The sequence below is a fragment of the Mauremys mutica genome, chromosome 1, assembly GCF_020497125.1.
Source record: "Mauremys mutica isolate MM-2020 ecotype Southern chromosome 1, ASM2049712v1, whole genome shotgun sequence".
Classification (NCBI taxonomy): Eukaryota; Metazoa; Chordata; order Testudines; family Geoemydidae; genus Mauremys; species Mauremys mutica.
Genome location: NC_059072.1, coordinates 268,158,617 through 268,183,284, shown reverse-complemented (window position 1 = coordinate 268,183,284; position 24,668 = coordinate 268,158,617). Strand labels below are relative to the sequence as shown.

At 43.4% G+C, this 24,668-nt stretch overlaps 1 protein-coding gene and 1 long non-coding RNA gene across 3 annotated transcripts in view; one reads left to right on the top strand and one right to left on the bottom strand.

Annotated features, from left to right (window-relative positions):
- Positions 1 to 21,711, bottom strand: part of UGGT2 (UDP-glucose glycoprotein glucosyltransferase 2) — a 244,554-nt gene extending 222,843 nt beyond the window's left edge. For both annotated transcript variants that reach the window (XM_045009671.1, XM_045009679.1), the window contains exons 1-5: positions 21,492 to 21,711; positions 19,069 to 19,151; positions 5,540 to 5,670; positions 4,120 to 4,232; positions 150 to 324 (exon numbers count right to left, since the gene is read on the bottom strand). In XM_045009671.1, coding sequence (XP_044865606.1) covers positions 150 to 324; positions 4,120 to 4,232; positions 5,540 to 5,670; positions 19,069 to 19,151; positions 21,492 to 21,619 — 630 coding nt within the window. In that variant the 5' untranslated portion in view covers positions 21,620 to 21,711. The remainder of the gene's footprint in view (positions 1 to 149; positions 325 to 4,119; positions 4,233 to 5,539; positions 5,671 to 19,068; positions 19,152 to 21,491) is intronic.
- On the top strand, positions 13,943 to 15,396 carry LOC123366345. The gene is made up of 3 exons (XR_006578044.1): positions 13,943 to 14,046; positions 14,519 to 14,604; positions 15,211 to 15,396. It is a non-coding gene; the product is annotated as an uncharacterized LOC123366345 (long non-coding RNA).
- Positions 21,712 to 24,668: the final 2,957 nt, after the last annotated feature.

The following is a 24,668-nucleotide window of genomic DNA, read 5'->3' as shown; positions in this document are numbered from 1 at the left end:
ACTAGATGAAGAGAAAGTTTCAAAATTAGTGTACACAATGTGCATGAATTCGGCACAGTGCAAACTAGAGATATGCCCTATCAAAAACATCATAAATACATTTTCAATAATTACAGTTTATTGTATTATTGTCAATTTGAGTTGCATACCTGAACATAATGCCGGAGAATATAAACAATTTCCTCCTTTTGCACTTTTTCAGACAAAACTGTGTGAAATTTAACAAAGTCTTTTGTACCAATTTCTGCATAAAGAATAACCACTGGAACATTTTCATTGAGTGTAGGGAATTTATGCTCCTTTTTAAACAGATATGGCCTGGGCCTGCAATTAAAAACAAATAATTCTGGAATTAGATATTGAGTTGAAATGTTACAGTAAATAAAATATTACTTTTTCCCCACTTTCTGGCTATCAAACTATTACAGAAATAAAAGTAAAAGCACGCAAGAGTTAAAAAAAAATGAAATCATCATGTGTGATCACAAAAAGACATGACAAGACATCAACTGGTTTTCAAACTAAAGTGTAATAAAGCTGAAAATTAGCATAAACTGATGATTTTATTGCATTTTATCAAGTCACAGCTAAAACTGCATTCTAATTACAGTAGAACCTCAGAGTCACGAACACCAGAGTTATGAACTGACCAGTCAACCACACATCTCATTTGGAACCGGAAATACACAATCAGACAGAACCTCAGAGTTAAGGACACATCAGAAACCGAGGTTGTTCATAACTCTGACATGTTCATAACTCTGAACAAAATGTTATGGCTGTTCTTTCAAAAGTTTACGACTGAACATTGACTTAATACAGCTTTGAAACTTTACTATGCACAAGAAAAATGCTGCTTTTAACATTCTTAATTTAATGACACAAGCACAGAAACAATTTCCTTACCTTGTCAAATATTTTTTTTTAAACTTTCCCTTTATTTTTTAGTAGTTTACGTTTAACACGGTACTGTACTACACTTGCTTTTTTTTTGGGGGGGGGCTGATTGTGTACTTCCGGTTCCAAATGAGGTCTGTGGTTGCCTGGTCATAACTCTGGTGTTCATAACTCTGAGATTCTACTGTAATTTTCTTTTTTAAAGTGGTCTCTGCATATTCCCACTTGTGAGAATCTAGCAAGCAGTAAAAGGAGGTGGGTTGAGGAGTTCTCACTAAACAAGTATTGCAGCACTGGCCTTCCACAGCAAACATCATAGCCTGATGCCAAATCAAAAGACCAAAAAAATATGTGAACAGCACTCCAGGTAGCAGCCTTCAGAGTTCTGTAATAAAAGTGTCAGAGATGCCTTCAATGTGATACTAGTAAATTGAGCTTGGGGTTCTGTCATAATAGTTAATATGATTAGAATAGCATTTTAATACACAGGCTAATCCACTGACACTGCAAGGAAATGGCACTCCCTTTACATGGATCCCCTAAAGCTAAACAAAAGTCTAAACAACTTCCTAAATATCTTACTCATAGACACATAAAACTTAAAGCACCTTTGACACCTAAGTTATTGCTTCCAGTTTTCCCCAAATAAGAACCAGATTTCTGGGCCAAATTTGACTGGTGTTGAGACCACATGGGCCAGGACCAATGCCAATCCAATTTGGCCCTCTGCCCCTCTGTCTCCATCTATGGAGGGGCAGGTGTGCCAAAACAGAGTGGTATTGCAACCACGTGGGTCAGATCATAACACCTGGAGCAAATATTCCTGGACCTGCTACTAACAACAAGAAGGATGGCCTCCAGCAATTGGGGACCACACTTCCCTTCTATAACCCATGCTCCAGCATTGCCAGCTTACATTTTATCGCAAGCCTCCTGATATTTGCTGCTTCTCTTAAAGACCCAGCTTCTGGAACCCTCTGATTATGCAAGAATCTCCAACTTCATTTAAAAAGGGCAAAAATAGGTCTCTAGCCCTCATAGGTGCAAAGGAAACCTTGCTAATCTGACTTGATCACACTCTAACCACCCCCTAACAAAAAGGCAAATAAAAAGTAAGAATATTTTAGGCATTTGTTTTTGTTTCTATTTCCTGATTTTTAAGTCAGTCTCTTGAATTTTTGGGGTTCAATTCATTACTTATGAACACTTGAGCATACTATCTGAATATCTGGTCCCCTGATTTTCTAGAGGGCTCCTGAAGCACATCAATGTTAGGGACACATCCCCACAAATGGGACTATGCAGAAGCCACCTTGCAGTAATAGTTAGAGCAGGGGTCCCTAACGTAGTGCCCATAGATGCCATGGCGCCTGCCAGGGCATCTATGTGCGCCCGCGTACTGGCCGGTAGACAAGCATCCGCCGACATGCTGCCGAAAAGCCACTGATTTTCTGCAGTATTTCGGCGGCAACACCTCTTGACGTTGCCACTTCTCAGTGGCATTTCGGCGGATGCTTGTCCGCCGGCCACGGTCCTCGGTGGCTCGTCATCCGGCGTCCGCCACGCAGAAAAGGTTGGGGACCACTGAGTTAGAGTAATTCCCAAGAGTTTATTAAAAAGACTGGGAGTGAGAGTCAAGGTCTCAAAATGCCCTAATGCTGGGCAAAATAATTTAATTTTGTTTTTTTAAAGCTACAATATTTTGGTATATACTTTTAAATTTAAGAAGTTAGAAGAAAGTTTTCAGGGCAGGAAATACACTAGAGTTGCCAAAAATAGCCTGATGCAACTTCAACACTGAAGTATTTAGGTGGAAATCATGGATATTCAATAAACAAGCAACTGACTTATATACTGACTTGTTATTCCAGCAAGAGGCTGTGGTCATAGGAAACAAAACATGTAAGTAAAACTCAGGAGGTTTTTGTAATCCACATAATCCAAAAAGATATGTGGACTAGACTATGACCTCTCGAGGTCCCTTCCAGTCCTATGATTCTATGATTAAAACTTTTTGTGGTTTATATTTTATACATAGAGTCCTGGATTTGTGCCTTGCAGGAGTGTCTTTCAGCTCCACTTCTACAAAGAAGTTGAGGGTATCACCTGCACTGCTTCACAAAGTTATGATGGCAATGACCATTCCAGGAAAATATCCAAAACACTAAACATAGGTCTTGGAAAGCACATAAATTACTTTCCATTTTCTCCATGTTAAGTGTAATTGTCTTTGCTAGTTCTACACATATATTTAGTAAATGATTTTGACAATTATACAGATTTGACCTTACAAGCTAGATTCATCCAGGGACTATGCTGGTTTCTGCAGTCATAGACCCTACAAGAGGCCTCCAAAGGAGGGAAGTCTAGCAGGGTTGGGAGGAAGGTTGATTATATCAGTGAAAAGCTGTCACAATCTCCACTCTACTGAATGGCTACCAGGGGGCCAGCAGTCCAAAACATGAATGGCACTGACTGGATGGGGGAAGAAGTACAATGAAAGCAAACACTGACATGAGCTCCAACAGAGTGCACTGTAATGTTATGCGTTGGATTAAACCTTGCTGAAGCTGGTAGGTGTAACAGCTGCTTTTAATTCAAGGTAAGTGTAAAAAGCAACTCTTTTGGGGATAAGTGCTGGCTTGAAAGAGGCTTGGAATTATGAATACAGAAAATAAACTGTCTCCTGCTGTTTGATTCCTGCTGTATTCAGGAAAACGGGACTTCATGTACATTCTTTGTAAAGAAACAGGATTGCATAAAAATGCCTGATTCCATCATCCATTTTTCCTCCCAACTGAAACAACCTGCTAGCGCCCAAATTTTTGTTAACTGTTTGGGTGAGTCAAAAAAGAGTAACAAGTATTTAAACCTATCTTCCCCTCACAGAAACTCAGTGAAATGCAAAGTATGTCTCTTTGCATCAGGCTGGATGAATCCAGCCCTATGATTTTATTTTAACATAATATTTTGGATTCACAGTTTGGTTAATTTCTTGTAACAGTAAATATTTATAACATTTCAAGATCAACAATAACACACTTTTCAAAATAACAAATTATAAATAGATGAAATCTTCAAGCATAAGGCATGATTTATTTGCTTCATAAAAAACAAACCAGATAAGTGTGCACTTTCAAGATACTTGAAGTTTTTGTAGTGCAATATTACATTTTCCTCTTTAATAATATGTTTTTCCTTAAGACAATACATTATATTTACCTCTCGGCTGCCTTCTTCAGAAGTTTTTTAATTTCATTAGTCTTACAGGTGCGCTTTTCATGAATAACCACAAATGCACTGCAACCTTCTGGTGGAGGTTCATCAGCTGCAATCTTAATATTTCAACAATTACACACAACCAATCTGCTTTAATTGCACTATAACTTAAAATTAATGCACAACTCTTTGATTAAAATAACTCATCAGCTACTATTAAGTTGTGCTTCTAATTAGATAAATTCAAAATTGGGTACATGTGAAGACAATAATTAAAAAGATTAAAAAAATAAAACCATATAAACATATGTTTTCTCAACAGAACAACATTCTACCAAATCCATTTATATTTTAAAGAACATAAATATTCACATCTATTGTTTTATCTTTTTGGGGAGAGTAGGCGGGGAGATCTCTTTCACAAACTTTGCATTGGTGAAATGTATTCAAAGAAGGAGGGATTTTACTTTTGAGTTGTTGGCTGCCATGCTAATGAACAGCGAGAGATAAGCAGGCAAAAGAAAATTAAATACAATACTACCCTCAAAATTAAACAGTTCACATCTGTTTTTCATTTTTCCCTGTCTTTTACCCCTATTCCATAATTCTTCTTGGAGCTCTGTCCTCCAAGTCCCTGGATATTTTTTAATTACCTCCTACTTCGGGTCTCCTCCTACCTTCTCTCAGCTACAGCAATAGCTTTACTTTCACAAAGGAAAGCAAGAAAAAAAATGAAGAAAATGGCTTTCGAATTGACCCACCATCACTAGAGAATGAACTTGTTGCCAAAGAGCTAAACTAGGAGACAGCTGAGGATCCCATTCAGACTACTATATTTCTTTCCATACCTTGAAAGCAGCATTGCTACAGGAGAACAGGAGGAAGAATAAGCTTAGGCTGGTGGCATGAGATAGGAAATGAAGTACATACTCAGATGATTCATATATTCCCCCTTCTCAGCAATGGAAGGAGGTAGAGATCTGACAGTGCTCTATCTGTCCTAAAAATGTCCAAAATATAGAGTGGGATAGAAATGAAAACCCCACTAAGCAATGAATCCATAATGCCAACCACAGGAAAGATTTTCCTACTTGGGGAAAGCTTAAATTGTGAAGAGCAAAGAGTCTTTATTCCCATAGCAGTATAGAAAATAAGCCTGAGCTCTGAAGTAAAAACAGATTCAATAAAACTCTCCTTAAAAAAAAAAAGCTATCTATCCCATAAACATGAACACTTTTTCCTGAAAACTTAATACAACGCTTTTATAAAGTACATCATAACATAACCTATTTATAACATTCATCATGTTTGGTTCCAAGTAATGTCTATTACATTCTACTGATGTTATAGACTACATGATTTACTTCAAAGTACAGCTATCAAACATTTCAGAAGACCAAATATATCAGCTAATTTTACACACCTGTTGAAACATCTGAACAGTTGGTGAGTATGCCCTTATGGAAAGAGCAAACTTCAAGAGATTGATCTGCAAATTGGATAAAAATTGTCCTGCTTTCTTCAAGATTAAGTTGTAATAAGAATGTTCTGAATCTGTTAAAAACAATACAGGGAAGATTTTAGTATTTGGCCTCAAATAGTATGGCATGTCCATTGGCATTAGGCAACATGTAAATATTACACCAGTATTGATTACCAACGGAATACAAAAGGATCTGAACTGTCTCACTTGGTGAATTGTTTTACTCAGCAAATCTAAAAGCCTCACATTAATGGGAAAAAAAGCTGCAAGTGTGAACTAATTCACCATTTTCAGGAACTGAAAAATCCACTCAGGACAAGAAAGGCAATAATGCTTCCCTGTATAGCCTCACTTACTGCTCATAATGTATTCATTTATTTCATTTTTTTCTGAATCTGAGGCTCTTTGTGCTGTGTGCTGTTCCAAAACATTTTATACAAGCTATAAGGTTACTCACCTGTACATGGAGTTCTTCCAGATGGCCTCTGCACATTTGTTTTTGGGATGCACTATCAGTGCAGCTTGGACTAGTAGAACTTTAGACCAGCAATGCCCACTAAACTGCTCTCATGCCCCCTGCACCTCCCTTTGCAACGCCAAGTGTTTGAAGAGCAAAACTATAAAAGGGGGTGTAGCATACCAACCTGCTCCTCAGGTTGAAAGTTCAAATTAGGACTCCAGGGAAGAGAGGAAGGTGGGTATGGAATGTGAATATGCAGAGGTTCATCTCATAAACTCTCTTCACAGGAGAGTAACCTTCAGTTCTTCAAATGGCCTCTGCACATTCCCATTCTAGGGAGTCTGGCAATCAGAACTCTTCCCTCCAGACAGTGGATCCTATTTAAATAGAGATTATAATACTTCTTTATCAAATTATGCATCTGGCTTATGCCATACCTAAGGAATAACATTTTGTAAAAGTATGACTCAAGTTCCAAGTGCCAGCTCTACAAATTTCTAATATGAGAGTATGTCTAAGGAAGGCCATCAAAACAACCTTCACCCTAAACAAGAGTGCTCTAAAACCTCCTGAAAGAGGAATAGTGGAGTGTTTAACATACTATTCAACAGAGTCTAATAGACTTAGGAAGGCACTGGGATGCGAATGCCTGGTCCTTATTCTTTTCCCCACAAGAGAAAAGAAGTCTAGGTGATTTTCTTATATGCTTTAGACCTATTCAGATATAAGGCTAATACTCTCTTAGCATCCCTGGTGAACTGCCATCTTTCCCTTCACTGAAAGTGAGGCCTAGAAAAAAATACTGACAAGTTTATGGACTGGTTGTGGTGACATGCTTTTACCACCTCTGAGAAAAATTTCAGATGTGAATGGAAGACCACTTTATCTTTGTGAAAGGCTCTAAATGGGGGTTGCAATCATAAGAGCCTGAAGCTCACTCACTCTTCCAGCAGATGTAATATAAAGGCTTTGATAAAGCCTATCTTAATTGAAAGGGGGAAAAACAACAGAAAATGTGGAAATAGCAGAAGTGCTAAATGACATTATTTCAGTTTTCACCAAAATGTCAGTAGCACTGGATGTCTAACATAGTGAATGCAAGTGAAAAATGAAGTAAGATCAGAGGCTAAAATACGGAAAGAACAAGTTAAAAACTACTTAGGTAAGTTAAATGTCTTCAAGTTACCATGGCCAGATGAAATACATCCTAGAATACTCAAGGAGCTGACTGAAGAGATATCTGAGACAGGAGAGATTCCAGAGGACTGGAAAAGAGCAAATGTAGTCTATAAAAAGGGAAATAAGGACAATGGGAAACTATAGACCAGTCATCTTAACTTCAATACCCAGAAAGATAATGGAGCAAATAACTAAGCAATCAATTTGTCAACACCTAGAAGATAGTAAGGTGATAAGTAACAGTCAGCATGGATTTGTCAAGAACAAATCATATCAAAACAACCTAATAGCTTTCTTTGATATGGTAACAAGCCTTGTAGATAGGGCAGAAGCTGTAGGTGTGGTATATCTTGACTTTGGTAAGGTTTTTAATACTGTCTCACATGACCTTCTCCTAAATAAACTAAGGAAATACAACCTAGATGGAGCTACTATAAGATGGGTGCATAACTAGTCAGAAAACCATTCCCAGAGAGTAGTTATCAGTGGTTCACAGTCAAGCTGGAAGCGCATATCAAGTGGGGTCCCACAGAGATCAGTTCTGGGTCCAGTTCTGTTCAATAGCTTTATCAAGTCTGTGGATGATACCAAGCTGGGAGGGACTGCAAGTGCTTTGCAGGGTAGGATTAAAATTTAAAATGATCTGGACAAACTGGAGAAATGGTCTGAAGTAAATAGGATAAAATTTAATAAGGACAAATGCAAAGTACTCCGGTTACGAAGAAACAATCAGTTGCACACATGCAAAATGGGAAATGACTTCCTAGCAAGGAGTCCTGCAGAAAGGGCTCTGGGGATCATAGTGTATCACAAGATAAACATGAGTCAACAGTGTAACAGTTACAAAAAAAGCAAGCACCATTCTGGGATGTATTTAGCAGGAGTGTTGTAAGCAAGACACGAGAAGTAATTCTTCCGCTCTCCTCCCCACTGATTAGGTCTCAAATGGAGTATTGTGCCCAGTTCTGGGTGCCACATTTCAGGAAAGATGTGAACAAATTGGAGAAAGTCCAGAGAAGAGCAACAAAAACAATTAAAGGTCTAGAAAACATGACCTATGTGGGAAGACTGAAAAAATTGGGTTTGTTTCATCTGGAGAAGAGAAGACAGAGAGGACATAATAACAGTTTTCCAGTACATAAAATATTGTTACAAGGAGGAGGGAGAAAAAATGTTCTTGTTAACCTTTGACGATAGAACAAGAAGAAATGGGCTTAAATTGCAGCAAGGGAGGTTTAGGCTGGACATTAGGAAAAACTTCCTATCTATCAGAGTGGTTAAGCACGGGAATAAATTGCCTAGGGAGGTTGTGGAATCTGTATCACTGTAGATTTTTAAGAGCAGGTTAGACAAACACCTGTCAGGGATGGTTTAGATAATACTCAGTCCTGCCATGAGAGCAGGAGACTGGACTAGATGACCTCTCAAGGTCCTTTCCAGTTCTATATATATCCCTAAGGATCAAAGAGTCACCCACAAATCCTTCAACGTGTGAAGAGATGTGTCAGTCTTTTGAGCAAATAACTTCGTCCCCTCAAAAGGAAGGTCCTCCACTGTGGTTTGGACCTCTTTATGGAAGCTGGACAAATGCAGCCACAAAGCCCATCTTATAACAAAAGCCATGGAAATTGAGCGTGCCGCCATGTTGGCCACATCTAATGCAGACTGGAGGGACGTTTCAGCCATCAACTAAAGCCACCCTCATTGATTATGGCCTTGAGTTGATCTTTATGGGAGTCCGGAAGTTATTCAATAAAGGAAGCAAAGAGTCTTGTGGCACCTTATAGACTATAGTTTTTTTCCACTACATGCATCCGACGAAGTGGGTATTCATCCACGAAAGCTCATGCTCCAAAACGTCTGTTAGTCTATAAGGTGTCACAAGACTCTTTGCTGCTTTTACAGATCCAGACTAACACGGCTACCCCTCTGATACTCAATAAAGGAACTGAATTTCGTATAGTTCTGGTAGTCCTATTTTGCCAGCTAGGCCTGGTAATTTGCTACACGGAACTGGAGGATGGCTAATGAATATGCCTTTCTGCCAAACAGGTCCAAACGTTTCCCATCTCAGTCATTTGTGGAGGATTTAAACTGGTGCTGGTGACCCCTAGAATTAACCTCATTCACAATGATGGAATTCGGAGGTGAGTGGGAAAAGAGAAATTCTGTGTCCTTTGCCAGCACATAATACATTTTGTCCACCCACTTGCATGCTGGCAGGACGGATACAGGGGTCTGCCATATGACTTTGGTGGGGTCCAGGAGTGCCTCATTAACTGAGAGGGCCACAATGGCAGAGGCAGAAGAGTGTAAAATGTCCACCAATTTGTAGTGAGGCTCAGTCACTTCCTGCAACTGTATTTGCAGGGCTTCTGCCACCCTCTGAGATAGGACCTGGAATGATTTAAAATCATCAACCATGGATGGCGGAGGAGGCATCATCACTAATCTGAGGATGACCAGAAATGAGCTTGAGGAGCGTCTTCCTCCTCTGCCCCAACTTCCTTCCCCAGCTGCAGGTCTGAAGCCTTTGAAGCTGCAGCTGAAGGAGGATGCCACCTTGTCTATTGGTATGTCATACTAGGGGCCTGGGAGGCCCGCTGCCTCTGAGTCTGCCAAGAGTCCCAGTACAGCCATTGAGGGTAGGGGACCCGTGGCAAGTACCACAGTTGGCCAAACCATGGAGGTTGAGGGTCAGGTGGACGATATAACTGGTGCCGATAGTGAAATAAGGCCCCATATGGCGAGTAAGACCAGTGGGAACCCAAGTCTTCTTGCTCGCTTTCCGACTCCGATGATGAGAAAGGCGGTGCGCGGCAGGGAGATGTCAGCAAGTCCAATGCTCTTGGAGAACTTAGTACAGGGGTGAGTCCGGTGTATAGGACACCAAGAGATCTGTCACACACCAGAAATCAGGCGGTGTGGATGGCATCGGTACCAGTGGTGTTTGTCGGTGCTGAGAAGCTTGTAACAATGGAGTCGGAGATGCAACCCTAGCCATATAGTCTGCTGGTGTCACGTGCATCAGGGTCTGTGCCAGTGCCGATGTCCATGCAAATGTACCCTTGCCTAGGGTGGATCTTCCATGGCTTTCACGCCTCTGAGGTACCAGTACTTCTTTGCCTATACCCATCGGGTCTTTGGCAGACCAACATATTCTGTTGGCTTGGTACCACGCATGACCTGGGTACCAGCTTTAGGCAGCTTCAGTGCCTTCAGTACCAATACCAATAGAGCTGGAAATCGTTTCCAGCTCAATCGGGGCTTGCTATGGGGATTCACAGACCCTTTCGTAGTGGTCTTAAACGAGTGGCTCGTCTCCTTGGGATCATCTGCCTTCGAAGTAAAAAGGTTGCAGTGAGAGTTCTTGCCGGGACTTTGGGACATGAAGGGCTGACTCCATGAGCAGGAGTTTGAGCCTTAACTCTCTCTTTCCTAGACCAGGGTTTCAGTTGCTGGCACCAACCACACTTTTGTGGATTGTGCTTTTCTCCCAAGAAGCGAGTGTCCGTCAGTCAATGGGATAGGTTCCTTGCAAATGAAGCGCTTTTTGAAGCTGGAGAGCCAGAGTTGGCGGTAGGAAAACCCTTTCTTCTTTTCTTTTTTCTTCTTCTTCAAAAAACAAATAAGGTAACAAAGGAAAAGGCTTCAAGGGAAGATACAATTTACAAAACTAAAGACTGTTAATCTCTAGCCAGGAGTGGTTGAGAAGAAACTGAAGAGGGAATACCTGTGCATGCTGGCAAGCCTCGTGGCAGGCGAGGAGCAGCGCATGTGCGGGTGGGACAGACTGCTACCGAAGTTTCCAATCAGCAGTTCAGACACAGCTACTGTGGAGCACCCATAGGGATACTACTTCTCGAAGCTAATGTGCCGATATTTAAATAGGGTAGACGGGATGACCAACGTGGCTATCGGCCTGCAGGTCTGACACTGATTCCAGGCAAGATAATGGAGCAGCTGATATGGTACTTGATTAATAAAGAATTAAAGGAGGGTAATATAATTGATGCCTATCAACATGGGGTTTATGGAAAATAGATTCTATCAAACTAATTTCATATCTGTTTGATGAGATTACTAGTTTCATTGATGATAACAAGTGTTGATATAATATACTTAGACTTCTGTAAGGCATTTGACTTGCTACCATACAACAGTTTGAAGAAAAAAAAAAGATATAACATTAACATGGCACACATTTAATGGATTAAAAGAAGGCTAACAGATAGGTCTCAATATGTCATTTTAAATGGGGAATTATCATCATGCAGGTTTGCTTTTAGTGGGGTCCTGCAAGGATTGGTTCTTGGCCCTACGCTATTTAACATATTTATCAATGACCTGGAAGAAAACATAAAATCATCACTGATAAAGTTTGCAGATGACACAAAAACTTGGGGAGTGGTAAATAATTAAGAGGACAAGTCACGGACAGAATGCAATCTGGATTACTTTCAGAATGGGGGACTCTATCCCGGGAAGAAGTGACTCTGAAAAAGATTTGGGAGTCATGGTGGATATTCAGTTGAAGATGAGCTTCCAGTGTGATGCTGCAACTAAAACGGCTAAACAAGGGAATCTCGAGTAGGATAAACAAATTATTTTATCTCTGTATTTGGCACTACTGTGACTGCTGCTGAAATACTGTCTGCAGTCCTGGAACCCACAATTCAAGAAGGGTGTTGATAAACTGAAAAGGGTTCTGAGAAGAGCCACAGGAATGATTGCAGGATTAGAAAACATGCCTTATAGTGAAAGACTCAAGGAGCTCAATTTGTTTAGCTTTATTAAAAGAAGGTTGGGGGTGATGATTACAGTCTAAGTACCTACACGAGGAACAAATATTTAATAATAGGCTCTTCAATCTAGCAGAGAAAGGTATAAACACAATCAAATGGCTGGACTGTGTTATACCTTTCTCTGAAGCTAGCCAAATTAAGACTGGAAATAAGGCATATGTTTTTAACAGTGAAGGTAAATGACCATTGGAACAAGGTATAACAAGGGTCATGGTGGATTCTCCATCACTGGCAATTTTTAAATCAAGACTGGATGTTTTTTCTAAAAGGCATGCACTACAAATTATTTTGGGGAAGTTTTATGGCCTGTATTACACAGGAGGTGAGACTGGATGATCACAATGGGCCTTTCTCACCTCGGAATCTATAATTCTGCTTTAAAAATTGCCATCCCACATGTTGGATTTAAACACATATTTTGCCAGCTCTAATAAATTATCTAGATCTGGTAAAATAGACTTACTGCTGAAAGGTGAACCCAGAATATAAAAAAAAACCAAGAGTGTGGTTTCCGCTAAGGTTACCAAAAGAAAGTTTAAGGTAGTAGCTATTTTTTTTAATTTGAGCTCATGAAATTAGTGCATATCTTCTGGTGGGGAGGAAGAAGATGGTGCACCTACACTGTCATTGTGTGAAGTTTGTACATCAAGATTCTTATTTATGTCCAGAGACTTTACAGGCCCAGGTTGCTCTTCTTCAGACAATGACTTTGGGACAAGTAAAGGAGACAGTTCCTTTAGTAGCACCAGTGAGAGTGATAGATCTGGGCAGAACAGTTCCCATACAAGACCTTTCCCTCAAACCCTTCTGGGAGACCATTATTTTTGTGGTTACCTTTCTTCAGCATTTTTAAACACAAAGTAATACCTATGAGAAAGTTATAACGGCCACATGGCCCATGGTAGTGCCTCCCAGTCCTACCAGTATCAAGAAGGGAGTTCCCTATCATAATCCACAGGTTTGTGAACCCACCCTCCCTATCTGAAAGGCTGGAACTGAGAATCCCAATAAAGCTTTCTGATCTGTTTCCTGGGACAAGAAGGGCAAGTAAAGTCATCCAGTTGGTTATGGTTTGATTCTGGATTCAAGTGTGGATCCAAGGCCTGGTATGAGGAAGTTTCCAAGGGTGACAATAACGGCTTAGTTAAATGAAAAGCAGAAAGGGGTGAGACAAATTTCCTAGAGCACCGTTATGCACCAAAACAGGAAGTTCTGCAAGGTGTTTTGCATAGCTAAAGAAATGGGTTTAGCCTTGTAAGGCTTTCTTGTTTTGTTTTGTTTTTTTTAATTTTCCAAGACAAAGAGAAGAAGGAACCACTTCTGCCTTACTCTTCTTCCTTTTATCTTTAAGTACCGAGGATAACAACCAAAGCAACATAAGGGGCCCCCAATCCAAAGGCAAGTCCAAATGGAGGCATTCCAGGGGATTAACTCAATGAACCTGAGCCACAGTAACTGTAGATCCAGGAATGCATCATGTGTGCTATCAGGCTTCAAGTATGAAACTCATGATTTATAATCCTGTGTAGGGTCTAAATCCACATTAAAGTGTTGGCTCTCAATATGACCCGTTGCTATTGCTATGACCTGAGCCACAGTGTAATGATTTGTACTTCAGTGCACAAAATAAGTACCACCAGATCCTTATGGGTATGCTCTTGAGGACTGCCTCTTTTAGCAGAGGCCAACACCTATGAGGCCAAGTGTGATGAGAGGTACCAGCACCTTTGAGGCCCCCTCCTGGAGGCTTTGTGGTCCTGCCACAGCCCGTTCCAGGAAAGAAGCAGTGAAGTTGGGTCCTTCCTGGCTACCAATAGAAAGACTGCAGGAAAGCAGCCAATCAGAGCCCAGCAGGCTCAGTTAAAAGGAGCTGCATTCCTGGCTAGCACCAGAAGGGTGAGGAAGGGTTGGATGACTGTGAAATTCTACAGGCAAGGAGGCCCGGGAGAGACCCTGCTCAAGCAGGAAACATATGGAGAAAACCCAAGGACTGTAACCCTAAGGTAACAGGTGAAGGTGATGGGACCAAGTGGGACCCATTCCAGGTCCTGTTTACAGGGTCCCTGGGTTGGGACCTGGAGTAATGGATAGGCCTAGAGCCCTCTACCAGCCAGTGGGGAAGTGGCCTAAGACCGGAAGAGGAACAAGACTCTTTACTAGAATTCAAAGAAAAGGGCTAGATTTAAAGGGGCACAAGAGGGGCTGAAGAGAGAAGGCATTATCAGGAAGGAGGGGCTGAATCCTGCTTGAGCCAGAGAACTGGAAGACTTTTGTTTGTGTTTATTTTGGACTTGAGTACCTCAGAAGGGTTTCACTCATGCATATTGACTCTGTGACTTGGCTGGAGGTTACCTAGCTAAGTTGTCAGCTGACAGGGAGTGCCAGGAGTGGAGGGAGAGTGCAGGATTCCGCCCAGTCAGTAGGAGGCACTTACAAGAGGTAAGTGTCCCTGTCACATCAAGTGTTTATGTTCAGGAGGATCCAATGTATGCAGAATCATTATGACTGGTCCCTGAAGTTTGGCTACAGAAAAGGAGACTGACATCTGCACTGGGACTCTGGTAAGCTTTTTAATCCAATCAGGGGGTTGGAGCTGGGTCTGCCCTCCCAAATATAGGTACCGGCTCCGTGGGTGCTCTGGGGCTGGAGTACCCATGGAAAAAAATAGTGGGTGCTCAACACCCATTGGCAGGTCCCACCGATCAGCACTTCCCACCCGTCGCTATCAGCTGTTCAGTGGCGTGCAGGAGGCACTGCGGGGAGGAGGAGTGAGGGCAGAAAGAGGTGGGGAAGTGAGCAGAGTGGGTTGGGATCTGGGGCGGGAAGGGGTTGAGGTCTTGGGAGAGAAAGTGTGGAGTTAGGTCAGGACCTGGGGCAAAATGGGGGTTGAGCACCCCCTGGGAACTGAGGAAGTTTGCACCTATGCTCCCAGAACTTCTGGATCCCTGCACTTTAGTGCTGGAAGGTTTAGCTGGTAATGCTTCCTACAACAGCATAGCTTGGAAGAAATTCTGATGCTCCTTTCTGGACCTGGTAAAGGTGCTGATTATGGAGTAACAAGAGTCAGAGAGAGGCTAAACAACACGAACATGCATTTAAAGCAATAAATCAGCAGGGCAGTAAGTGCATCTCTTGAAATACAGTTTTAGTCTTTCGTTTCAATATAGCACATCTTCAACCCTCATCATCAATACACCTCTGCCCAAATGGCCTAAAAAGATCTGGGGGCTTTTGCAATATGCCTGGAAGATTAAGAAACCTGACTTTACCAACTAACAAAGTATCAGGTAACTCCTCTTAAAAGTCTCTCCTCTCTGTTTCCATCACAAACCCAAATCTGTCATTTACAACAGGGATTCCCAAACTAGTGTGTATGTACTGCTGGTAGTACACAAGCTTGACCTTTCATCAATTCTCTCTCTAGAAATAACATAACTGGAATACTTCATTTTATTTTGGCATATTGGTTGTATTAAAGTGTAGGAGCATAATATTCTGCCTTGAATATGGAAGACTGACATCTATGTAACAAGTGTATGTATTGTTTAGTAGTAAATCGGGCCACAATCCAGAAAAGCACTTAAAGCACCCACTTAACTTTGAAGACATAACCAGTCCCCTAACCATAGTGAATAATTTTGGATGTTATTGATCTGTTGACATATGTTGCAAATTTATTTCAGAGAAAATGTGACTCAGTTTTTATATTGCTCTCTGTTTATTTTAAGATTTAAGTGGCAAAGTTTAAGACTGAATGGGTGATGAAAAGTAGTTGGGATAAAAAGCAAATACTACCATGTAACAGGGAGGAACTGACTGCATACTCAAAATGTGTACTCCCACACTAACTTTTAGAGAGATTTAAAAATATTTGTTTGGGTGTTAAATGTAACAAGTTTTAACCCTTTCAATCTTACATATCTTTAAATTGTTTTAATATATCTTTATGTCCTATGATATGACAACTCTATATATGCAGCCCAAATCTACATTACACAAAGTGCCAGATGTAATATTATTTACTCCTCTTTCCAAATCATGGAATGAAGGTGTCAAGATGCAGCAGACGTGATCTGCAATATATCTGCCTGCGCTGCCAGGATATTTTCCTCTGACTTAATACAATGCATTTTGTTTATTGTTACATGGCTGGAAAACTGGTCAAAGGACATCACTCATGTCCAAAGAGCCTAGAAATGTTTGCTGTGGAAAAACATGGAATTTGCATTTTTGCAGAGAATCTTTAGCTTTTATATTTTGTGAATAAACATTAACTATTTACTAAATTGTAAATCAAGTACCAGTATCTCTTATTCTACAGATTCTCAAACTGGGGGGCACAGAATGTATTTTGGGTGGGGGGCTGAGAAACTGCTGCTGCTGGTGGTGGCGGCACGGAGAGTGGCAGCTGCTGGCTGGGCACCCAGCGCTGAAGGCAGCGCTACTGCCAGCAGCACCGCTGACAGTGGTCTTACCTTCAGAGCTGGACAGCAGGAGAGCAATTCTATTAACTGTATTATGATTGATGGCACTGGTAGGCTTTGAACTTGCTTAAATTGTAAATATAACAGTGTTAAACTGACACCTATGTGTATTTTGGCTAGAGAAACTAAAGTTCAACATTTAATTTTAATGGGGAAAAACAGATTTTAATTTTTTTTCCAGAGAATTTTGTTCTTTTTTAAATCACAAAAAACTAGGATCCCTGCTCTAGCCCCAGCCATTTTGAACACTTATTGAATACAAGTGTGTGACAATGTATCACTTAAAGGTTTCACCAAATTCCATACATATTGCTCTGCCTGAATCCTTTTTTAACCACTAACTTTGTAATTAATTACATACAAAAATGATAAAGTTTCTCAGGCATTATTTTTAATTTGTGCCCAAATTCCTCACTGCTATTGATTCCATTACTCTTATAATTTCTCTCTCAATACTGGTTCTATCATCTTACCAAGTTTTAAAATTAGACTTACCAGATGACTATTAGGTCTTTTTATCTATTAAAAATAAAACTTCAATGTTTGTGTTTTTTTTCTAATCCTGTACTATCTTGGCTAGTTCTCCAACACTCTTAATAAGTAATTGCCACTGGGCTGGGATGCAAATCCACCAGCCATGATTTATATACCTACAGTTTTCCCTCTCTACATCCTCAGTCATACAACTGTTCTCTATATAACTTAAGTGATAAATATAGCTAAACATGGATTCAGATTTACGCTCAGATATCTACATTGTTAGTCACCAATTATTATTAATTAGTGCGGCTTCAATTCCTGTAAATTAGGATCTTCAGTCTTCATCTCCTCTTCCAGAAGGATGCAAAAAATGAGTTGTATAGCTTCTCTTGTTTTTCCATTTATTGTACTCTTACACACCACATTTCATGACTGATTTTGAAAGCTTTTGACAATGTCTTTCTTTTTCCAAGCATCTGTCCTTCTCTTCCCATGACTTAATGCAGTGGTCCCTAAACTTTTTAGGGTCATGCCTCCCCTTACCTCTGTCTGGGCACACACCGCCCAAGGCCAGGAGTGGGGCCATAGCTCCTGGGGCAGCAGCGGGAGACATAAGGACAGCCATACCGGGTCAGACCAGGGCCGCCACATCCTCCCAAACATTTCTCCACACCCCCATAGGGGGCAGGGCATGGGACATAGGCACCAAGTTTCTGCCGGAGGGGTGCTCACCCAAGCCCTGCCCCCACTCCACCCCTTACCTCAAGGCCCCACCCCACCCCAAAACAGCTGATTGGCAGTAGGCACTGGGAGGGAGGGGCGCTGATTGGTGGGGCCTGCCAGCAGGCAGGAAGCGCTGAGGGGAGATTGTCAGGGGGGCTCCTCCCCGCCCACCTCCTCATGAAGCACAGGGCCTTCCAAAGCAGGTCGCCTCGATTCACCATAGCCTAGGGACAGCTCTGGTAGGGGTGCATCCCACTTTGGGGACTTTTGACTTAATGGGTAGTACTAACACTCAAGTTGTACAAGTAATTCTACCACATCTAAATAAAGATGCAATTCAATCTTAGCGTAATTAGTTAAAGAAAATCCTTTAACAGGAAACGGAAAATAGAGCTTTTTTGTTAAATATAAACAAAAAAACAGATGTAATAGAAGATACAGTGATGTTCTCAGCTGACTTGGACTGTCAGTCACAAACTGTTCCTGTCTTGCTCCTGGGACAGTACAGCCCCTTACTCAGGTTGGATCAGAGGGTTTTAATTCAACTCTAAATAAACTTTAATATAACTACTTTTTAAGTGGGCTTGGGAATTCAACTAGCTGTAAATCTGCCCTTTATTTCTTTTCATATTATGCATAACTAGTATTTTTTCCTTTTAATTTTACTATTTTAATCAACTTTGCAGTATTTATATAAATGATAATCATTATGTTTTGTGACCATGTGAGTCTAATTGGTTTATGATCGAGTACTTCAGGGTATTCAGTTCAGAGACACCTGATGGTGCAAGAAACCACTCATAACTCTTGCAGAGTGTAACAATTTTTTTCATAGAAATTGGTGTTTCTAGAGTAAATATTCACATCCAACAACTAGCTTCACCACAGGCATCTGGGATCAGCAGAAACCCTTCTTAATAAGACTCCCTTCTTGCACTCCTGTCCCTCTTGAATTCCCTGAATAAGCTCCATTTCAGAGCCCTCACACAGGGTAGAAACCTCCCCAAAAGGAAAATATAGTGAGCATTCTCAATGATCTCAAGGTCACATCATACCATATATCAGACAGACAGGCTAGGCAATGTCAGACATTGTCTCTAGCAGCATTGTGTGCTCGGGCAGCTAAACTTGGAGCCAAAACGAGCTTTAAGCAGTCATGTAAAGAGGATGCACTTGAACAAAATAAGATCTTGTCACTGTGGCAAAAGAGCCTCTATCAAGGAGCAGCTGAAGAGTGAGTCTTTGCATAACTGAAGTTAATGTGTTAATGAGAAGATTACAATTATATTTAGTACAAGGTGGTAGTGTCTGATTAAAACATGCTTTTTAATTACTTACCTCTTTTCTTATAAATTGTTAATTCTCGTACAGTTTCCAAAAACTGCCAAAACTTCTCATTATCATCTTCTGCAATAAATTCACTGTTTAAAAAAAATAAATAAAATTAATTTGTCCATGTGACTTGTTTAAGTATACAGCACAGTAAAAATCTACACTATGCTACTCTGAAATTATATACCCGGTAGCAATATAGGAGTTCTAAATATTAACTATAGTCTTGCAAGCTTCTATGGTAAAATAATGAACACTGACCTAATTGTATCTTTTTCAGTTAAAGTAAAAGTCAGAACCAAATGCTTTCAGTGTGACTCAAGCTCAGCAATCAGATCTGCACAGTAAAATTAGATTAGCACCTTTTACAGGAATAGATGAAACTTATAGTCTATTTTATTTTTGTTTCACATACATGTCAACATACAGAATATACATATGCAATTAAACACACACATTTTTTCTATATTTGCTTTGCAAAAATGAAAATGCACATTTGATCAGTTGAGAATATTTAATTAGTTACAAAACTGTATCAGTGACAATAACCTAGCTGGAGATCCACAGGTGATCTCCAACCTACACAGAGCCTTTAAAGATGGAAAGTTTGTTACCACCTCAATAGTGGAGGACAGTTATTGGTTTTATTGCAAAGAACTGAAGTCCTCTCAATTTAACTCATCTCACTCTTTCTAATCAAACTTCTATTGTTAAAAGGACATCATCAACTGAAAATTTGCTACTTTGCTTCCACTGTTTATAGATGAAGAGCTGTAAATGTACATAGCAGTCAATTCATCAGTTTCCCCTTTCTATGTGAGTCTTTCACACAGCAAGAGGGGCGATAAAAGTTATAAAAATGGGAAAGTACGATTGTAAATCCACATTTAGTGATAGAGGCTGTAAAGGGCATATATAGTACTAGAAACTACGTTTAACTCATTTTTTGAAATTGAGGAGATTTCAAGCTAACAGTATTACTTTAAGTGTGTTGGTTTTGTTTTAGTAATATTAAAACTATACACATTTATCCACCCTTTACTTGATATGCCTTTGCTGCATTTGGGAAGGGAAAGTTATTTTACTAGGAAGATGGGGGGGGTGGGTTGGTTCAGCTTTATGTAGATTAGCTGATTGTTGCTCCTCAGTTTGACCTGTAAAACATGTGAGTAGGGGAAAATAATAACTTTTATGTACTATACTTTGAAAATGATATAGTTTGTTAACTCATACAACCATAGCGCTATATAAATAGCCAACAGCATCCATGCATGCCCCTTAAAGATGTGAACTACTATGACAGTGGGAAGTATTAAGGCAGATACATCTCAATTAAGGGCATGTCTACACTAACTGCCGGGTCGGCAGGTAGTGATCAATCTATTGGGGATCGATGTCATGATACATCGATCGCCAAACACACTCCCTGTCGATTCCAGAACTCCACCAGAGCGAGAGGCAGAAGCAGAGTCGACTGGGGAGCAGCGGCCGTCGATCCCACGCTGCGAGGACGCGAAGTAAGTCAATCTAAGTCGATCTAATATACATCGACTTCAGCTACACTATTCTCATAGCTCAAGTTGCATAGCTTAGGTCTATCCTGCCCAGTGTAGACCACAGGCCTTAGAGACCACAGTCAACGTTTCAGGCCTTAATTCAATCATTAACTATTAGGGCAGGGGTCGGCATCCTCTGGCACGCAGCTCGCCAGGGTAAGCACCTGGCAGGCCGGGACAGTTTGTTTACCGGCCACGTCGGCAGGTTTAGCGGATTGCAGCTCCCACTGGCCGCAGTTCACCATCCCAGGCCAACGGGGGCAGTGGAAAGCAGTGCGGGCTGAGGAATGTACTGGCCGCGGCTTCCTGCCACCCCCTCTGGCCTGGCCAGTGGGAACCACGGTCTGCCGAACCTGCTGATATGGCAGTTAAACAAACTGGCCCAGTCCACCAAGGTATTTACCCTGGCAAGCCACGTGCCAGAAGTTGCCGACCCCTGAATTAGGAGATGCTTTTTCCAAAGGGTGGGGCAAGAAAAGGAGGCAAATAATCACATTTCGCACCTTCCTCTAAAACATCCACCCATACTGGCATCTATCAGAAAGAGGATACTGGACTGAACAGAACATAGGTCTGATCCAGTAGGGCAATAGCCTCTTTTTCCTTCCCCGCAATAACTACCAAATTGGGGGTTACTACTGAGAGGCGGAGGTGTCTCAAAAGGAGCACCCACAATTACTGGACACTCACAAAAACTTGCCCCGCTCAAGACAAAACTCGTATTATAGGAAGCCTCGTGCTCCCTCTCGAGAGGGGAGCGGCACCGGAGAGTGAGAGTCTCCCGCTGAAGTCAGGACTCCCCAGTGCCCCCACATGCCGCGGCCGCTCCCCTGCCCGGGCCCCGCGGCGCCGGAGCGTGTTGCCCGCACGCACCTCGCCTCCAGCAGCAGGGAGGTGGCCGGCCACTTCGCCGCCAGACGGGCCGTCACGGCCTTGGGGGAGGCTGGGGCCCCGCACGGGAGCAGCCACGCGCACAGCAGCAGCAGCAGCGCCGCGGCCATGGGGGCGGCGGACTCGGTGCCGGAGCAGGGGGCCGCTGCCACGCAGGAGAGTGAAGCGGCGGAGAGACCAGCCCACGCCAGCGCCGCGCTTCTCTGACCTCCCTCCCACCTCTCGCCCCCAACCCCGTGATTGATACAGTAGCTCCGCCTACGAGCCCCGGCACCCTGCTCCCATTGGCCCGGAGATGCGCTCTCCCGCGCTATTGGTCAGCCAGGAGACCAATCAGAGCAGCCAGCCCAAGGACGAGCGTGGCTAAAACAGGCGCCAGCTCCTCAGAGCCGGTACGCGGCGCTAGGAGTGGGGCTGGAGCGAGGCTCCCGGGCTGCATGAGCGGTCAGGCGGGGACCGTTTGCTCCTTGCCTCTTCCAAGCGCCGGTCTTCGGGCCTGTTAACTCGCCCCCCCCCACCCCCGGGGAAAGGTGCGCGGAGGGAGGATGCTCCCGACGAACAAGGCTAAAGCGACACCCCCACCCCGCCCATGGTCTACCTACAGTGGGGGATCACGCACGCACCCCCCCCCCGCCACCCACCAATTATTTACATTAGCTGCAAACGATCATTTAGGCTGAGTTGATGGAAAGTAATGTCCAGGGCCGCCCAGAGGATTCCGAGGGCCCGGGGTCTTCGGTGGCGGGGGGCCCTTCCGTTCCGGGACCCACCGCCGAAGACCCGCGGTGGGCCCCGCCCCCCCCCCCCCGCCAAAGTGCAGCCCGGTCTTCGGCGGTAATTCTGCGGCGGGGGGGGCCCTGCCGCGGGTCTGCGGGGCACTTCGGCGGCGCGTCCCAGAACGGAAGGGCCCCCTGCTGCCGAATTACCGCCGAAGACCGAGCTGAACTTCGGCGGCAGGTCCCGCTCCGTCTTTGGCGGTAATTCACCAGCGGGGGGTCCTATCGCCCGGGAGCGGAAGGACCCCCTGCCGGCGAAGACCGGGAGCAGAAGAAGCTCCTGCGCCCGGCCCCGCAAGAGTTTTCCCAGCCCCCCGGAGTGAGTGAAGGACCTCGCACCAGGGGCCCCGAAAAACTCTGGTGGGGGCCCCTGTGGGGCTCGGGGCCTGGGGAAAATTGCCCCTCTTGCCCCCCACTCTGGGCGGCCCTGGTAATTTCCACCACGGGGGGGGCAATCTGGGGCTGCTCTCCCCTATCAAAAAGGGGCAAAAAGGAAGAGGGTCTCAGTTTCTTCAGCTTCAGGGTCGAAGGAGGCTAAATGTGTTGCAAACTTGAATGATTTTTTTTATTGCAAAACTTAGGCTGGGGTAGGAGCAGGCTTCAGCTGTTGAGAGACAGTCTGAGAAACTCAGCTCTCATTATATATGTAAAAAAAAAGTTTGTATTCCTCATGATTATGGAAGAAGTTTGAAAATGTGAAGCAAATATACCTAAGATGCTCAGAAAGACAAGGGAAAATGAAAATGCATTATTTTAAAACCTACTCTCATAATTCTGGGCGTCTGACTCCAGGTTATTGAATTCCTGATTAGGGTTCCTAAGGGTAGTGCACTTGGAGCAAGGGTTAGGATTCCTATGCGGAGAAATTTCCGCCCTAAACTTCAGGTTCCTAAGGGTAGGGAACTTGGAGCTAAGGTTAGGGTTACTAAGGGTATGGCTTCCAACCCTAGGGTTAGGGTTCCTAAGGGTAGGGCACGTGGAGCTAGGATTAGGTTTCCTATGGGTACGACACTTGGAGCAAGGGCTAGGGGTCCTATAGGGACGGGTTCCCACCCTACAGTTAGGGTTCCTAAGGGTAGGGCACTTGGAGCTAGGGTTAGGGTTCCTATGGGTAGGGCTTCCCGCCCTAGGGTTAGGATTCCTAAGGGTAGGACACTGGGAGCTAGGGTTAGGGTTGCCATGGTTAGGGCCTCCAACCCCAGGGTTAGGGTTCCTAAAGGTAGGGCACTTGAAGTTAGGGTTAAGGTTCCCATGGGTGGGGCGCCCTGCCCTAGGGTTAAGATACCTATGCGTAAGGCACTTGCAGCTGCGGGTAGGGTTCGAATGGGTAGGTCTTGCCGCCCTTGGTTTAGGGTTCCTAAGGATAGGTCACTTGGAGCTAGGGTTAGGGTTCCTATGCCCACAGCTTCCAGCCCTAGGGTTAGGATCTCTAAGGTTAGGGCACTTGGAGCTAGGGTTAGGGTTCCTATGGATAGGGCACCCTGCCCTAGGGTTAGGGTCCCTAAGCTTAGGGCACTTGGAGCTAGGGTTAGGGTTCCATTGGGTACGGCTTCCCGCCCTAGGGTTAGGGTTCCTAAGGGTAGGGCACTTGGAGCTAGAGATAGGGTTACTATGAGTACGGCTTCCCACCCTATGGTTGGGGTTCCTATATGTAGGGCACTTGGAGCTAGGGTTACGGATCCTACGGGTACGGTGCCCTACCCCATGGTAAAGGTTCCTATGGGTAGGGCACTTGGAGCTAGAGTTAGGGTTCCTATGGGTAGGGCTTCCCACACTATGGTTGGGGTTCATAAGGGTAGGGCACTTGGAGCGAGGGTTAGGGTTCCTATGCCCAGAGCTTCCCGCCCTAGGGTTAGGATCTCTAAGGCACTTGGAGCTAGGGATAGGGTTCCTAGGGATAGGGCACCCTGCCCTACGGTTAGGGTCCCTAAGGTTAGGGTACAAGGAGCTAGGGTTAGGGTTCCTATGGTTAGGGCGCCCGGCCATAGAGTTAGGATTCTCATGGGTAGGGCTTCCAACCCTAGGATTAGGGTTCCTAAGGATAGGGAACTTGGAGCTAGGGTTAGGGTAACTATGGGTATGCCTTCCCGCCCTAAGGTTAGGGTTCCTAAGGATAGGGCACTTGGAGCAAGCGTTAGGGTTCTTATGGGTAGGGCACTTGCAGCTAGGTTTAGAGATTCTATGGGCAGAGCTTCCCGCCCTACGGTTAGAGTTCCTCTAGGTAGGGAATTTGGAGATGGAGTTAGGGTTCCCATGGGTTAGGCGCCCGGCCCTAGTGTTAGGGTTGCTATGGGTAGAGAAAGTGGAGCTAGGGTTAGGCTTCCTATGGGTAGGGCACTTGGAGCTAGGGTAGGGTTCAGATGGGTAGGATACTGGAAGTTAG